The sequence below is a fragment of the Parasteatoda tepidariorum genome, chromosome 5 (assembly GCF_982258835.1).
Source record: "Parasteatoda tepidariorum strain Cologne lab strain chromosome 5, Ptep-v5.0, whole genome shotgun sequence".
Classification (NCBI taxonomy): Eukaryota; Metazoa; Arthropoda; class Arachnida; order Araneae; family Theridiidae; genus Parasteatoda; species Parasteatoda tepidariorum.
Window position 1 is genome coordinate 98,239,356 of NC_141759.1, and position 17,266 is coordinate 98,256,621.

The 17,266-nt window shown below is 30.6% G+C and overlaps 1 protein-coding gene across 1 annotated transcript in view; it reads left to right on the plus strand.

Annotated features, from left to right (window-relative positions):
- The window catches only part of LOC147809894 (ATP-binding cassette sub-family C member 8-like), a 78,749-nt gene that overhangs the window by 9,869 nt on the left and 51,614 nt on the right, over window positions 1-17,266 (plus strand). Inside the window, exons 5-7 of the mRNA XM_087162926.1 lie at window positions 10,354-10,503; window positions 12,275-12,418; window positions 13,048-13,182. Of these exons, the coding sequence (XP_087019052.1) occupies window positions 10,354-10,503; window positions 12,275-12,418; window positions 13,048-13,182 (429 nt within the window). The remainder of the gene's footprint in view (window positions 1-10,353; window positions 10,504-12,274; window positions 12,419-13,047; window positions 13,183-17,266) is intronic.

Consider the following 17,266-nt stretch of genomic DNA (forward strand, 5'->3'; position numbering starts at 1 on the left):
CTACGTATTCCATGCATACTTTTCCAAATAAAAATGTTTAGCGGGTAGTAAAAGGGTATCCTCTTTTCTTTATTATTTTATTCTCAGACTATTTACAATGACGCAGAAGTAACACTCCCTCCCTCTCCTAGTTGAGGGGAGAATAAAACTGGTTCTTGACCCCCGACCCCCCCAACCCCGGTCCCTAAGAATTGTTTCCAAAGAAATGCTTTTGGAAACCAGCCTCAATCAGAACCATGAGCTTGTAGGGAATAAAAAAAAAATATTTTAATGATTATCCATAGTAATTTTTTTAAATTTTTTAATGCTTTTATAATTTACGATATTATTTTTATAAAATTAGTTTATTTTATTATTAATATTTTATTATTTTCAGTTTATTTTACATTATTATTTTTTCAAATTATTATTTTTATTTTCGCCTCAATGCTTTAGCATGAAAAGCATACTTATTAAAATTAATTTTTAATATTTTTTTCTTCAAATTTTGTAAAAAAATTTAAAAATTAAAATCTAACTTAATTTACTGTTTAATCCAAACATATGACATACATAAAGAAATTCCATGATTTTCCAATGCAATTACTCTCACCTAATAAACATTAAAACTAGTAGACGTTTACAATAAAACAAGCCAATCTGCTCTTGATATTTAATTACAATCCATTTAATTACAAAAATGTATAAGATGTAGAAAAGTGATGAAAGAGTTGAAAACTAACGAAGATATTTTACTCAACTACATGTTTATTATGCCATAGCGTTTTAACTAATAAAATCCAATAAATGCGTTAAAGAGTATTTGAAATCAAAATCTCTTATAATATCTAAGTGAATTTCTTAAATCAAGTCATTGTCCCTTTTCATCTGTAGCTATATTATTTAATCAAGATGACAGATTGGGTCACTGAAGTATTCCTAATTCGATAACATCCTAACGAAATTAAATACTTAATATCCCCTCAAAAAATAGTATACTATTATTTGAGGGGATATTAAAAATAACAGGCAATTACGAGGATTGGAGAACGAAGCGAGTATGAAACAAAGCCTTCCAGTAATTCATATTATCACAATGTATCCTTTTAGATTGATTTTCATTTGTGATCTAGAAAATATGAGATGTAATCGCAATCTGGAAAATAAAGTTCCAATAATTCAGATATGAAAGTGCTCGGGCATGTAGGCCCCTTAAATATTGTATATTATATTGCTCGATATGTGTTAATATATAATATATTGCTCGGTATGTGTTAATATATAATATATTGCTCGATATGTGATAATATCCTATATATAGACTATCAGCAGCGTTTATTTCCGATGACAACAGCCAACAATACATTTGAAATTTAGTGCAAAAGAAATTAAACTATAAAAAGTGGGGTATTAGTGAAAAAAGTGAATTAGAACAATATCACGAGTAATTGAGTAGTTCCGGAGCGCGAGTAGTTAGCGTAGGAGAGCGACTACAAGCGAGTAGGAGAGCGACTACAAGCAGAAGGATGTACTCCCAATTTTCTAAAAATGCATTGTAGAATCTGTGAAGGAGCTAACTATTTTCAATGGTTGTTTAATTTATTCTGCTTCGAAGAGTGAAAAACATGAATTATATTATGTTTAACTTTTCACTATTAAAAATAAATCACTTAAAGCTATTTTATCGAATTTAGTTTTTAAAGTTTTTGAATAACATAATTAAAACAGGGATCTGGGTAAATACCTTAACCATGATAATCCTAAATGATAAAAAAAAATACTATATTGTGTATATATATATATATTGTGTGTGCACAAGGGATGCCGTGAGTACTTCATTCTTTAGACATAACTCAGAAACGCATTTTTCTTAAAAACAAATACATAAGTAATTGAATCAGAAAAATTCCCAGAATGATAAAAGGGGCCGGGATAGCCTGGTTGGTAGGGCACTGAGCTCATGTCCAAAAGGTCGTGTGTTCGACCCCAACCGGCCGAACACTCCCTTTGTTTACATGGTGACTGATGCACGTTAAATCTGTCGATTCGTAAAGTCCTTCAGGAGTTTCCTTGTCTTTTGGATTGGTTCAAATTACAAGGCTATGGAGTTGAACATTAGTAGTCGTAAATTTAAAAGTGGGTAAATTGTTCAACGATGGTTATAAAATATAATTATAAAAAATCAGTGGTAACTCAGGATAAAAAGCTCGCCTCCCAAATGAGGAGAACCAATTTCGAATCTCAGTGATGGCTGGTCGATATAAATTTTGCCTCCTGCGACTCCCCAACCGCAGTACTGTTTTAAAATATATCCAGTGGAGGACGGACTCTGGGTTGGAGTCCCCTTTCAGTTGAGCTAACCGTAAGAAGTTTTAGTGGTTTTTCTCTCTATGTACCGCAAGCGTGTGTTAGTACCATCAAAACACTTTTCACGGAGGCTAGTGCTTGATCCAAGAGTTCTTTTGTCTTTTGGGTTCGGTTCAAAATTACAAGGCTATTAAATTGAACAATGATGGTTGCAGACTGAGAACTAGGTCGGCTTCTCAACACTGGTTATAAAATTAAGTAAAATAATTATAAAGAGAGCTGCAGAGACCCAGGGGATAAGGCATATGCTTTCTAATTTGGAGACCCAGGTTCGAACCCAGAGGTGACTGGTTGATAAGAATTCTGGTCCCAGCTCGCACCGACCACAGTACTGATATAAAATATTCTCAGTGGTCAACGGCTCAGGGTTAGAATTCCATTTTCAGTTGAGCGAATTGTGGGAGATTTTTGTGGTTTTCTTCGCCATGTAATGCGAATGCCGGTTACTAGTTCAATGAAGCTGCGAAGGTTAGTTTGTTCCAATGCTGGATCCAGGAGTTCCATTGAATTTTTGTTTATTGTTATAGATTAATTAGCTTCGAAATGATAAGAGACTTTAAAATTTATAACTAATTAAAATAAGTCTAACATTAATTTTATAAAAAATTTGCTGTATAATTTCTGATTAAAATACTAATTTACAAACTAATTTAATCTATCATAATTAACTTAATATTAATCGATTCTTCACTACTTGTAAAAATATTAAATGTCTGTTGTATAAATTGAAAACAAGTCGTTGCGCGTAGTAAATGGCATATAAATATTTTCTGCATGCTCATTTAAAATTTCTTCAAATTTAAAATCTTTATAGAAAGAAATGTACTCAGAATATTTAAAAATATGAATATGTAATCAAAATATTTGGCAATCCTTAGTAGTTTAAAGTTATTGTATGAAAAAAGGATTTACCAGAAATTAAATGGTTATTAGAAAACTAAGCAGAGGTATTAGTTTATCGACATTTCAGTTGCTGATAGATATGATTCCATTTTTTATGGAGGATTCCGATAAAACAAATACATTGAAATGTTTATATATATATATATATATATATATATATATATATATATATATATATATATATATATATATATATATATATATTTCGGCTGTATAGGTCGTCAAAATAATCGAAACAATCCAATACCAACGTATTTTTTCATATTTCTCAAGGAATACTTAGAAAATTATTTTAGAACTTTTGAAGTGTTAAAGTCATGCGTTTTTTCATATATATTACTGAAGTTTAAAGCATTTAGAGATTTGAGGGACCGGTAAAAAATTAAGAACCAAAAATAATGTTTCTGAATACCTTATTCGAAAACAATAAGCGAAAAGCTTGTGAATCATGTCAATAACGTTGATTATCATATGAGATTACAATCGTATACATACTAATATAATTAAACTTGTGTTATAAAACAATTCGATTTTTTTAATATTTTAAAAGTTGTTTAGCATTCTTTATTATGCATCAGAAAGTCTTCTTTTAGTTTTATTATACATAAAAGCTAAGCAAAAGAGGCATCTTAGTTCATCGTAGTCCACCATCTCATTTTAGTAGGCTTTGCTTTGAAAAATCGTCTTCTCCCCTATAATAGTCCCTGCTAGTACAACTACACATTTGAATAGCCAGAAAAAACCGGTTTTATGCATATACCCCATAGTAACAGGAAGAGATGGATACAGTTTCTTGTTTTTCTTATATTCATTATTTAGCTTATTTCCTTTTTTTTTTTCAGTTTTCGTTTCTTACTGTTTGCGCTGTTTCGAAAATATAAAGTAAACGCGCGACGGAGGCGAGATGCGAATCCATGGAAGGGGGGGGATAAAGATTGTATACAGCTGAAAATTGTATTTGTATAAATTATTTATTTCCGAAATCTTATCAATAATGATTTATTATATTTTGCTATTTTCTTTAAAAAAAACTGGCAACTGTCAGGAGAAAAATTAAGATCGTAAGGAATAAAATAAGATTTCACTATTTGTGATTACAAAATATTAATCAACATTAATTTTTTTCGGATAAAAAAACTGTCCCGTATCTTCATTATAACTGTCCGAAAATATATTGATATTTATGGATTAAAAATAAGAAATGATTTTCTTACCGGTTTCCAATATTTCCATTTTGTTTTTTATTTTCTCCCTTCTTTTACTTCTTCTTTTTTTTTTAATAATTGTCGTTGAACAGCCAATCCAATTTCCAGTTTATGACTACCAACTCCGTAGCCTTGTAGTTTTGAACACAATCCAGAGGACAAAGTAACTCTTCAATCAAGTATTGGGAGAAAATTTGCCTTAGTGGAGAACGTTTTGAAAGAACTAACACGTTTTTGCGTTAGGTGGACATGAAAACCACGAAAACCTACCACGGATAGTCCTGACGGATCTATGATCCGTCTGACACTGAGGATATTTTTTGTTAGCATTGCGCTCGGTGTGAGCCGTGGGTGGATTTCGTATGACCAACTATCACTTGGATTCGAAATTGAATCACCTCATTTGGAGGAGAGCACTCTATCCCCTAAACAACCACGGCTCTTCCATTTTGATATGTAAACTGCTGTTTGTAGAAAATGCAACACCATGAAGGAATCATCAGAATCAAATGAAATTCGCAGCAAATGTCAATTATAGGATATTATGCAAATTAATAAAGTTTCAGAGCCATCGCGCGTGCGTGGCGCGCGCAGCGCCCTCTGAATTGATGCTGAAAGCGTATAAATAAAGTGCTGTAGCGGGACGTTGAAAATAGTCTATGATTATTTGTTAGTGGCAAACGTTTAGTGAGACCTGAGTATGCCTCCACGACGGAAGAATAAGAAATTCAAGCAACTTACGGAGTTTGAACGAGGGAGGATAATCGGCCTTCGAGAAGGAGGATTTTCCTATCGCGCAATAGCAGCTCGTATGCAGCGGAACAGTTCCACAGTGATGCGAGTTTGGAAGCAGTGGACCGACGAGCACCGAACAACTCGAAAAACAGGCACTGGACGACAGAAGGTGACGTCAGAGCGCGATGATCGACACCTGCTCCGCATGGCGGTGAATGATCGCACAGCTTCCTCCAGGCAGCTGGCAGCACATTGGTCTACTGCTACAGGTGTACAATTGTCGGCTTCGTCAATTCGTCGTCGTCTGCTGCTCCGTGGATTGCGTGCAAGGGTGCCATTATACAGGATTCCCCTCACGGCGGATCATCGACGGCTGCGTCGGCAGTGGGCTCTTGAGCACAGAGACTGGCGAGCTGATTGGCACCAAGTTGTCTTTTCAGATGAATCACGCTTCAATTTGTGGACCCATGATGGCCGTGTTCGTGTTAGACGTTATGCCGGTCAACGCTGCCTTCCTGAGTGTATTATTGAACGACATAGTGGTCGAACACCCGGAGTTATGGTCTGGGGTGCGATTTCGTATCATGGACGATCCAATTTGATACGAATTGAGGGTAATCTCAATAGCAACAGATACGTCCGTGAAGTGCTACAGCCCGAAGTCGTTCCTTTCCTTCAAGGCATCCCTGGAGCTATCTTTCAGCAGGATAATGCACGCCCACATGTTGCGCGGACTGTTAGAGACTTCTGTTCAGCACAACGCATGCAACTTCTTCCTTGGCCTGCTTATTCGCCGGATATGTCGCCTATTGAGCACGTGTGGGATATGGTTGGTCGGCGTCTCACTCGTGATCCGCGTCCTGCAGTTTCCAAAGACGAACTTTGGTTGCGCATACAAGCGATATGGAATTCTCTTCCTCAAGCAGATATTCAACATCTGTTTGACTCCATGCCACGTCGTATAGCAGCACTTATTGCAGCGCGTGGTGGCTGCACCAAATACTGATTTCGGACGCTTAATTTGTTTCTTTTGTTTTGAAAATTTCATCATTTATTTGTATCAGTACAAGTCGTTTCTGCATTAAATTTCATTTGATTCTGATGATTCTTTCATGGTGTTGCATTTTCTACAAACAGCAGTTTATGTTATCGACAAAGTTTGAAAGTCAACATTCTGTGGAATGTCAAGGCGTTGTTATACCTAAACTAGCCAGTGCCTGAAAGGACTCTTATTTTTCACATTTTCTAAGCATTCAATGTAATGAAAAACCTGCAAAGTATAAAATATGTCTATGATTCGTTTCGAATGTAATGAAATGTCATTCAAACGTCTTTGAAGCTTACCATATCAGAGCAAGTAGATTAATTTTAATTTCTTCATTTGTATATGAAAATTTTGTTTCCCTTCATATGACATGGATTCTTCAAGGCATAAATTTTGTTTTATCCAACTTTCATTTTCTCTACGCATCCTGAATACATTTATTTAATGGCACTCTCATTATTTGTTACGAATAACATTTAAATTATTGAGGAATGCGCGTGATTTACAGAATAGCCTTATCAGGATCTTTTTTCTTACTTTGCCTAAATATAGTGTGCCTAGAATAAATATAGTGTGCCTAAATATAGTGTGCTATAGAATGCCTAGCTATTACATATAGTGACTAGGGAAAGTATGTAATAATTCTCATATTTCGTGCTTGGCATAAACAAAAAAAAAAACACCTGACATTCCGTGCAATGTCATGGAATGCCGGTGTTTTATACTTTACCCCGGTAACAAATGTATTATTTATTGAATGTATTATTTATTATTTATAAGAAAATGTATTATTTATTGAAGGGGTAAATCATGTGTTATTTTCTGAATATAAATTCATGTATCTAGTTTCAAAAGTTTAATTTAGAATTATTAAATAATGTAATATCTCATTCCATCGAAATTGGATTATTCCATTAAATAATCAGCACAATTTCCCATTAGAAAATGTATATTTTTTCTGAATTTTTTTGTGAGATTGCCGTTTTGCTATAAAAACTGCGAATAATAAAAAAATTAATAACAGTACATATTTTTACTTTTCAGAAGAAAATAATGTTTACTATTTGTTGAAATAAAAAAAAAATTGTATTTTGCTTATAACCTGAAAGTTGTAAAAATCGCAGAATCAATTTATTGCAAATAAAGCTTCATATAACTTTTCCTCTGAATTCCTGTTTTTAATGTATGGGCAAATGTATATTTTGTAAACTCTATTTAAATAACATTTATTGAGAGTAAATCAGAAAATTTCGCAGTTAATGTTTTTAAATTTGTGAAATTTTTTTTACCGATAACTCAAAAATAATTTATTAAAAACTTTTGCAAATTTTCCGATTTGTAGATTTCTATATTTTAATGAAAGAAATACAAAATCATTCATTCAGGGGAAGGAGGTTGATTATGAGACGGACGCGCTGCCTAGTTCGCTATCGAGGCTCGGTGAGGGGTTACTAACTGCTGACTAAATAATAATAATAATAATAAAGTATAGTGTCTTTCTATTTGCATAATACCAGATTTCATTGCATACCCGTAATATTAATTCTTATCTTTCATTCCTGAATTTTAAGAATCGAAGGAAAGATCAAAGACGTAAAGCGTTTTCCAAAATAAAATTCGCAAAACATTTAGAAATTTCTACAAGTAAGGGAAATTACTTATTCCACCAGTAAGAAGAGGCTAAACTTTGGCTACTTTCTTTCGAATGAACCGCCATTCCTTAAACCAATCAATTACCAGTTCTTTCCGAGTGGACTAAGGGGTTGCTTTTTTTTCACTTCGCATAATTAGGTAAATAGACGCCTTCGTTGTAGGTGGCAGCACAATAACTCAGATAGCTTAGATTTAAAATTCAAATTTCTTGATGTTTCGGCGCGATTTTTCTTCGTCCAATTTCAAAATATTTCTGTTTTTTTTTTTTTTTTTAAATGAAAGATAAGAATATAATCTTAATTTCCTCGGGTAAAAAAATTCGATGAGAGAAAAACTACTATGGATAAAAATTGTTTGAAGTTGGATTGAGTTTTTTGAATTTAAAAAATAGTAAAAAAAAAATTTTTATTTAATTTCCTCCACATTAATTAAGATATTTTTATTTTCTTTCGTTTCCAAAAAACAGAATGTTATTATCTTGAATATTGAAGATTTTATGTAAGGCTGAACTGTCCATAGAATAACATGGGGGTTGCTTTTCTCCCGATCGAGCGAGCGAACGGCCTTAAAGTATTTTTTTTTAAATTTTATTAAAATTCTTTCAATACTTGTTTGTTTTATAATTTGTTAGATAGTCAGTGTCATTTTTAAAGAAATAAATCTTTAGTCAATTTTATTTTCAAAAACGAAAATAATAATAAATAAGTAAAAATATTTTGACATTTATTCAGTACAGAATTCGACCATTAGTTAATACTACTTTATATTATTTTAAATAATTGAATAAAAGAGGGTCTAATGATGTTTCAAAAGCATGTTTTTTTTCCAACAAATAATTTTAAAAAAATAATTTTTTTTCTGAAGTGAACATTTTTTTGGTTTGTTTTCTACTTTCGTTTTTTTTTTTTTTTTTTTTTTTTTTTTTTTTTTTTTAATTTTAATCTACGTATGTAAAATATTTTGTTACAGTATTATTATTTTTAAACCAATAAATCTTAAATCATTTTTAATTTAAGAAAAATGAAATAAATCTTGGGTTTGCTTTTACTTTGACTTCTTTATTATTTTAATTGAAAAAATTTAGCAATGATATTGATATTATAGTAGAATATGTTTAGAATTAATATTTTCTTTGGCAATAGATTTATTTATTTATTTTTTTTGATTGATTTCCCATAGGTAATTTCTGAACATATGCTAAATCGCGATGTCTAACGGACGATGTATAATGATTTAAAATTTCTGACATCAACCAGTCCTTATCACAGTATTTTACAATTAAGCTACAATTTTAATTATTTGGCTACTACTTTTGATAAATTTTTGCTCCTGTTCAGGCAACTATTTTTATAGTTTTAGGCAACTATTTTCATGCTTGAGGATACTAAAAGCAACTATTTTTGTTCATTTTTTACTGTGGCAACCCTGTTTATAGCTAGTTTGTCCCAATGCTTGATCTAGGGGTTCCTTTGTCTTCTGGTTTGGTTTCAAAATTACAAGGCTACGCAGTTTAGCAGTGATAGTTGTTCAGTGGGCTGTTCAACGCCGGTTATAATAACAATAATAATAAAAAAAAAACTTGTAAAAGTGATCTTAAGGTTGTGCTTAAATGAAAAGCTGAATAATGATTATACAATTTCAGATTTGTTTATGAAAACAATTAAATTTAGTTTTATTTAGTTTGTCTTATGAATTATAAAAGTGAGACAAGGATTTGCTAATAAAATAATAAAAACGTAGTCATACCAAAATAATAATAACAAATTGCCTAATTTAATCTTATTTCCAGCTTTATTTTAACAAGTTTAAATCATAAAAATTACTGTGATTTATGTTAGGTGATGAAAGAAAGTATTCACCTAATAAATTTTTTTATAAAATTTAGCATATATGTATGGTAATAGTTACCTGTTTTTTTTTTATGGCTAAAAGTTAAAAGGTATCAAATGTATACTTACATAATATTATAGTGAAACCAAACATAAATTCAAAGTAAATACTTATTGTAATAACAGGGCTGCCAACTGCTACGCGTTTTGCAAAATAACATAATGAGTGGTAGAAAAACTAAAGCTTTCAGACTTTTCATAATTTTGATAGCATTTTAAAAGAGTTACCACGGAAGATTTGGAACAAAGTGGCATTTCATATCAGCTTTTTAAATATTAACATGTAGTGGTGTGGATAATAACTTTATATCAAATTTGCAAAACAAAGAATTATACGTTAACACCTAAACTTAACTACCAGGATATGAAATTTTCCCGTAAAGCGTAGAAAGTTGGCAGCCCTGTAATAATGTAGTGTACTTACAGTTATTTTAGAATATCTGACCACAAGGGTTTCCTTAAACCCAAATGTTTCATTAGTTCATTTAGTATTTTCTCTCTCTAAAGTTTTTAACAAGGACAATTTAAAATTATTAAATTGATTTTTGTATAATTTAAATTGATTTTTCTTTTTCAGCCATATTATCCTACTGCTTGGGAATTCATTCAAAATGGTTTTGTTATGGCTGTAATTGTTCTTATAGCCACTTTCCTGCAAAGCACATTATCAAATAATTTTAACCACTTAGCAATAGCAGAAGGAACACACTTAAGGACAGCTTTGCAGGTGAAATACTTTGTTACTCTTTTTTAAACATTTTTACTACTCTTATGTTATTATAGGCAGTTGTATATTCATAAATGTTAACAATAATTTTCAAAATTTTATACCCTATGACACTTACTACCTTATTATTACTTTAGAATTTCTAAATTGAATGTTGCATTAGAAGCTAAACCTTATTATCAGAATATTTACTTTCAATAATTCTTTTAAATTTTCGATTTAAAAGTTATTTGCAAGAAATTTATATTTAATTAAGATATTTCCCTTATTAATATAGAAATTGAAAAGACATTTTAACTTCATTCTTTAAAATGCAAAGAAAATAATAATTATAAAAATGATGAAGTTTTTGGACATAACACTGCACATGACATTTCAAGTATCAAGATTGTAAACAAATAAATAATAAAAAAAGTTTATAGTTTCTATTGCTTTGTTTGAAAGTTCCATTGATAAGCAAATTTAAAAGCAAGCGGTTGACTGATCTTATTGGTGACGTGAGCAGGACTTAATTTGCTTTAGAGGTCCTGTTTATACCTCATTTGGTATTTACGTGATAGCTTGTCAGGGGACGCAATGGTTACAATACATTTCATAAACAGAGAATTAGCATACATCTGTCTGCAATGTTAGTCACAAGTTGGCAGTCTACATATATTTATTTTAGTGATTGTAATAGTTAAGATTAAGTATTTAGTTGTTAGCATCATTGTGATGTAAACTAGATCACCAAATAAATATGAGTGACCAGTACTCATACGTGAATTCTTTCACTTAACTGATTCACTTACTTGCATGATGTTTTTACTCTGCATTACTGCTCAACAGTGATCTGATAGTGTGATGTTTGATTAGCATCAGTGCTAACTGATATGCTTTTATTGACAATAGGTGCTATCAAGTAAGCCTACAAAGTATGGAGATGCCACATGATGCAAGGAAATCTATCCATTGCATGTTTATTATTGTTTGTGAGTAGCAACCTATAGTTTGTCTATGGTAAGAACTCCCCCCACCACAAAGTCTGAGGCTGTCTGCTGCTATGGAAACAGGAATAGTGCACTTTAGGGGTGTAGCTTCTCTTCACTCTAGAGCTAATGCGATAGACCGGAGAAAACGATTCCCTTTCGCTCGCCAACCAGAGCCAAACCCTGTCCTAAACAATTGACACCTCACCCCTTACTTGAAATAGTTATATCTCATTACAATAGTCAGTGCCGTGGGTCCAGGCGAATGGCTTGGGGAGTTCTTACTTTAGACAAAGTGTACAATTGTTTGTGAGTGATGCAAAGTTTGCTGTCGAACTACTATCTGAATGAATATATGAACCTGTAAATAAGGTTTTTTGTTTCCCTTACTATCTCTTGTGCAATCGTGTGTGAACCAAACGCTAGGCATTTCATAGTCTTTAGGTCTTTTTTTTAATGATGTAACCGAGTTGTAACAATTTTTCATCAACATTCTTCTCAATTATGTTCTTTAATTATATTCTCTTCTGGTTAAGCAATTCAATTACTTATGGACATTATTCGAAACAGGTTAATTATTTTTCCTAAAAAAAGCTTATTATTTTTTCTCAAATACTAAATTTTTTTTCTTAATCTTTTTCTAAATTATGTTCTGCTGGTATACATTATATTTTAATTTTTATATAATTTACGAAGTTATTATTTAGCACTTCTACATTTTTAATTCATTATTTTAGTGTGTACTGTTAGCTATAGCTTTTAAGCAAATTTGGATTTTACTAATTTCTTTCTCATTCCTTAAGTGTCTTGTTTATAAAAAAGCATTAAAGACAAATTCTGCTACAGGCTTAGATACTAGAGCTCTAGTCAATCATATGTCTGTTGATGCTTTTAACATATTGATGCTGTTTTCCATGGGCCATTATATATGGGCTGTACCTTTAAAGGTATGTAACTGTAAAGCTATAGCTCTCTCTTTTTTAAAATTTTAATTTAAAAGTATTTTTATATTATTTTTTGGCAAACTTATTTTTTGCTTTTAAAATATATATTTGAATTTTTTTATTACTTTGTTTATTTTAATTATCTTTCTTGAAGAAAAAAAATAGTTATTAGTATTATAAAAATGTTTTACAACCTTGTGTATAATGTCACCTTTATTTATGTGCCTTTTTTAAGTACATAAGTTGAACCTTTATATACTGTTATTGTTTCCGACAAACTATGATGTTTAACAGAACTTATAGTTGAGTGGCAGCCATTAGGAAAGAAGAAAAAAAAAACAATGATCTTGAACAAATGTTTTTGATTTTAAAACTTATATTTCGATGAATATTAAACAATGTTTTTTCTTCTTCTTTTATCTGATAAACTGGATTTTTGTTGTAATTTATTTAGAAAAATCTAGAATAGTCACCATTAAAATTTTTAATAAATTCATTTGAGGTTTAATGTTTTTTTTAATAAAATTTTTTTTTTAACAATTATGTACTTTGTATAATTTCAATTAATAATCTGTGGTGAAACCTAAAATTTACCTGTTCTAAAAATTTAAAAGCAGAATTTTTTTTTCCAGGTTGTTCTTCTTTTGGTTCTTCTCTACCTCCAACTTGGTTACAGTGTATTGATTGGCGCTGCCACTGTAATTTTTTTAGTTCCTATACAGTATTATATCTGTACATTATTATCTCAGATTCAAAGTAAAGCTTTGGTGAGTGAGTATCTGCTTATAATGTTAATACGCCTTTTTTTAACCTCAGAAACTATTCAACCAATTTAGCTCAAATATTCGAATTTATCACTGTAAATTGTGTAATTTAAAAGTATACAAAACATTTTACATCTTACAATTTAGAATGTTTTTGATTATTATTAAATTTAAGAATAAAAAATATTGCTTTTACTAAAAATAATTTTTCTACTTAACTGTATATGGATAAAAAAAATTATTCATGGCTACAAAGATATTTTTATACTTTATATTACAATTATTAACAACAATCAATAAAGATATAGACAAAAGTCTTTAAGCCAAAACTATTCTATTTAGGAAAAGGTAGTTGATGTTGTAATGATAAGAATTCACACACTTTTCATCTGTTATGCTTTCAATGCTTTTCATTACATCATTGATTTTTTAAAAAAATGAGAATTGTTCAGATGTTACGATTAATAATTTCTGTTTCTGTGAGTAATGTGTAATTAAAGGACTGGTCACAAAGAGATCATGCTTGTCTTGTTATGGGAGCTATAGTAAATTCTCAGTGGTGTGTAGAAGTGATCAAATGACTCAGAAGTGACTCAGAAAAGTGATCAAATCTAAACATTCCAATATACAATCTTGTGAAATCACCATGCTGCTTTACAATACTAGACCTGCCATGCCATTAAAGGAATTTCTGCAAAAATTCAAATGAGAAGGTACATTGGTTTCAAAGGGAATCATGGTGTGCATGTACAGTTGATCTAAATAGTTCGCTATGGTTTTTTATGAGCGTGGAACTGTACAACTATTGTCACAATGGCAAAAGTGCCGAAACACTATAACAAATATTGACAATACTTTTGAGTTTCGATAGATGAATTGCATGAAATAGCCACTGTAATCAAATTACTATGAAAAATAAAAGGTAGCTGGTAAAAATGAAAAGTGATCGAATCTGAACATTAAAATAAGCACTGACCATTCACAGTTAATGAAATAAAGGAATTTCTGCAAGAAATTTAAATGAGCAGTCTTGGGCCAATGATCTTAAAAGTGCCCAAATCTGTCCCTATGTGACTTAAAAATTTTTCATGCATTCAAATAAGTTTTGTGGTGACATAGATCTCAAAAGGAGTCAAGGTGTGCATGTGCAACTGACCTAAACAGTAGTCAACAATTATTTTTATGAGCATGGAATTGTGGGTTTATTGTCATAAAGGTAAATAGGCCTAATCATATAAAAGTAAATGGCGGGATTGCTGAAAAGCTTTTTTTTTCTTTTTCCAATCAACTTTTATTCAAAAAAGCTGGTTTATACATACTTTTTAATATTTTATTTTTCAAAATTATTGTACATGTATTTATCTTTCTTTTATTAATGACTATGCTGTAAAATCTGATTAATGTACATAATGATATTAATTTTGCTTTCTTTTAAAGGTATTTATTCCGTAAATATGTAAAATGTAATTAATGTTAATGAAGTTTCTGTTCTATGTTAGCTTCGAAACTCGACATTTTTGTCTTAAAATGTTCTAAACCTATTTCTTTCATGTTTAAATTCTTCCTAACTGTGCTTAAAATTGATATAGAATATTTATTTTTTAAAATTGTAAAAATGCTCTATTAAAAAGATACACTATTAGTAATTTATTATAGTTAATTTTGTATTGTTCATATATTTATGCTGCATTAAATAAGTTGATTTTTAATTGTAGTTTTAAGTAGTTTAAATTTATTCTTTTAAGGCTTCCATGGTTAAAGCTGTTGCTGCAAACTATTTGAAAGTGCATAGTTGCTGCTCTAAATCGGTCATAACACACAATTACACCAATTTAATTAATCAAAAAAAATTTATATTGTTACAGTTTTTGAAAAATACAAGTGCTTATAAAAGCTGGCTTTTAAGATTTTAGCCAGCTTTTTTTAGGCAATTTAAACGAAGAAAAATCAGATCCACTTTTTTTGGCTTGGCTAAAATCTAGAGTCTCTAAATAAAAGGCTGCTGACTCAGCATTAATTGACTTTACCTAATAATTGAGCCACTTCTAGCTCAGTGTTTGAAGGCACTGAGCTTTTATTGTAAAGGACTGGGGTTCATTTTCTAGTGGCAGATTGAAGCTCACCAAATTGAGATCAATGGGTATCCGTCTGCTTGAGAAGATACTGACCACATTATTACAATGATGTTGTTGATCACAAAATTGTTAAACCTCAACTTTCATGGCCCTCTGACCCACAATGGGTTGTTGTAGGAAGAATTATTTTCAAAATAATTTCTTGGTTAAAAAATACTTATTAAATGTTGGTATATAAGATATTAGTGCTGCTGTGTGTGTAAAAAAAGAATTAAAGTTGTGGTGATGAAGTTGAAACTTATTAATGAACAAAAAGAAAATCATTAAATAAAACTTAATTAAATTAGCCGTATAATAGAATTAGATAAAATATTGGATACAATCATCCTAAATAACCTAGCAATTAACTGATTAAATTTACTGCCACACGTGGTGGATAACTTAACAATTTAGTGGTAGTATAAAGCTAAAAGGAGTCTCTGGAAAATAAATAAAAAAAATTTAGATATAAGTAGATTAAGCTGAAATAAAAAAGAAAACATAAACCTAAGAAAACGACAAAAGATTACTTACACAGATTTATTCCATCACATCATAATGAGGTCACACTTAAATAAAAAAATGCATATTTCAAATTTTTCTAACACTCATGTAGAAATCAAAAATTAATTTTGATCATTGTATTCCACTACAAACTTTACAGATCAACATGGATCCTGAAAGATTATCACAATTTCATTATTGAGAATCAGACGCTGCTCTCCGTTCTTGGAGAGAACAACGGCAGGCCGAAGCCTCCGCTCCTCACCAACTCATATCATAGACTGAGGTATCAAATTACTTCCAAAGGGACGCTTCATTATTGTTGCCACCATTCCAATACTTCCTTCCCAAAATCTGGATGTAGGTGTCTCTGCCCTCGAGTTGGAATTTGGCTCTGTCTGCTCCTAGAATCCTGAACCATAGTCATAGGAAACTGGAGACTTGTCAAAAAAATATTATTAGAATAAACCGTCGAGTGTGAAAAGTTCCGTGGAGTGTGAAAAGTTCTCATCAATGAAGAGTGTGAAGAATTCAAAGTAGAATAAACCTTGGAGTGTGAAAAGTTCTTATCAATAAAGAGTGTGAAGCATTCAAAGTCTATTTAGTGCCTCAAAAATTATTGTTACAATGTGTAACATTATCCTTCCTTAAAAGGAAAAAAAAATGAATAAAAAAAAATTTTATATGTACCAAAATTTTTTTTTTGTGATGTGACCTCTGAAGAACATGTAAAAGAAAAAAAAATATCACAAATAAAAACATATCAAAAAATTCCTGAATATATAATACATAAATCACAACCATTATTGTCGTTTCCTTTGGGAAATTAATGTATCTCACTCTCTCTCTCAAAACACAAACAGATTCTCTACAAGCGTAGAGTAAGGAATTATCATACTATATACAATTCAAACTTACATACCTTAACACTACTGTCTTTAGTATAAATGATAAGTTTGAATACATAAATATATACTACATATGTTTATAACCAGAGTTTGCATATTTTTTTTTAACATCTATGTAGCTACATCTTTTTTATAATCCTACTCTGGTACTAAATTTTACAAAAAAAAACAAATTTTATTTTCTCAATTCTCTTTCAAATCATTTTATTCTTATGTTACTTTATTTTATTTTATAACTTTTATTTACCAATGTGATTTAGCTTAATTTATATATATTCTCCTCTTCTCACATTATGTGATTTCTAGATCGAATTCATGTATTTGTCTGACAACATGATGAGTTCAACATCAAAAAGTAAAAATTTTAAATAAATGGTCAAAAAATATATATATGGTAATACAAATAATTTGCTAACTTTGAACAGGATTTTTCCTATTCAATGAAATCTGGACCAGCCATAACACATTGAATCAAATTTTGGCCTAAATTTGGAAAAATGCAATTCAAAAAATAGAAATGTAAAAACAAAATAATATTCATCAACTTAAACCATTTGTATT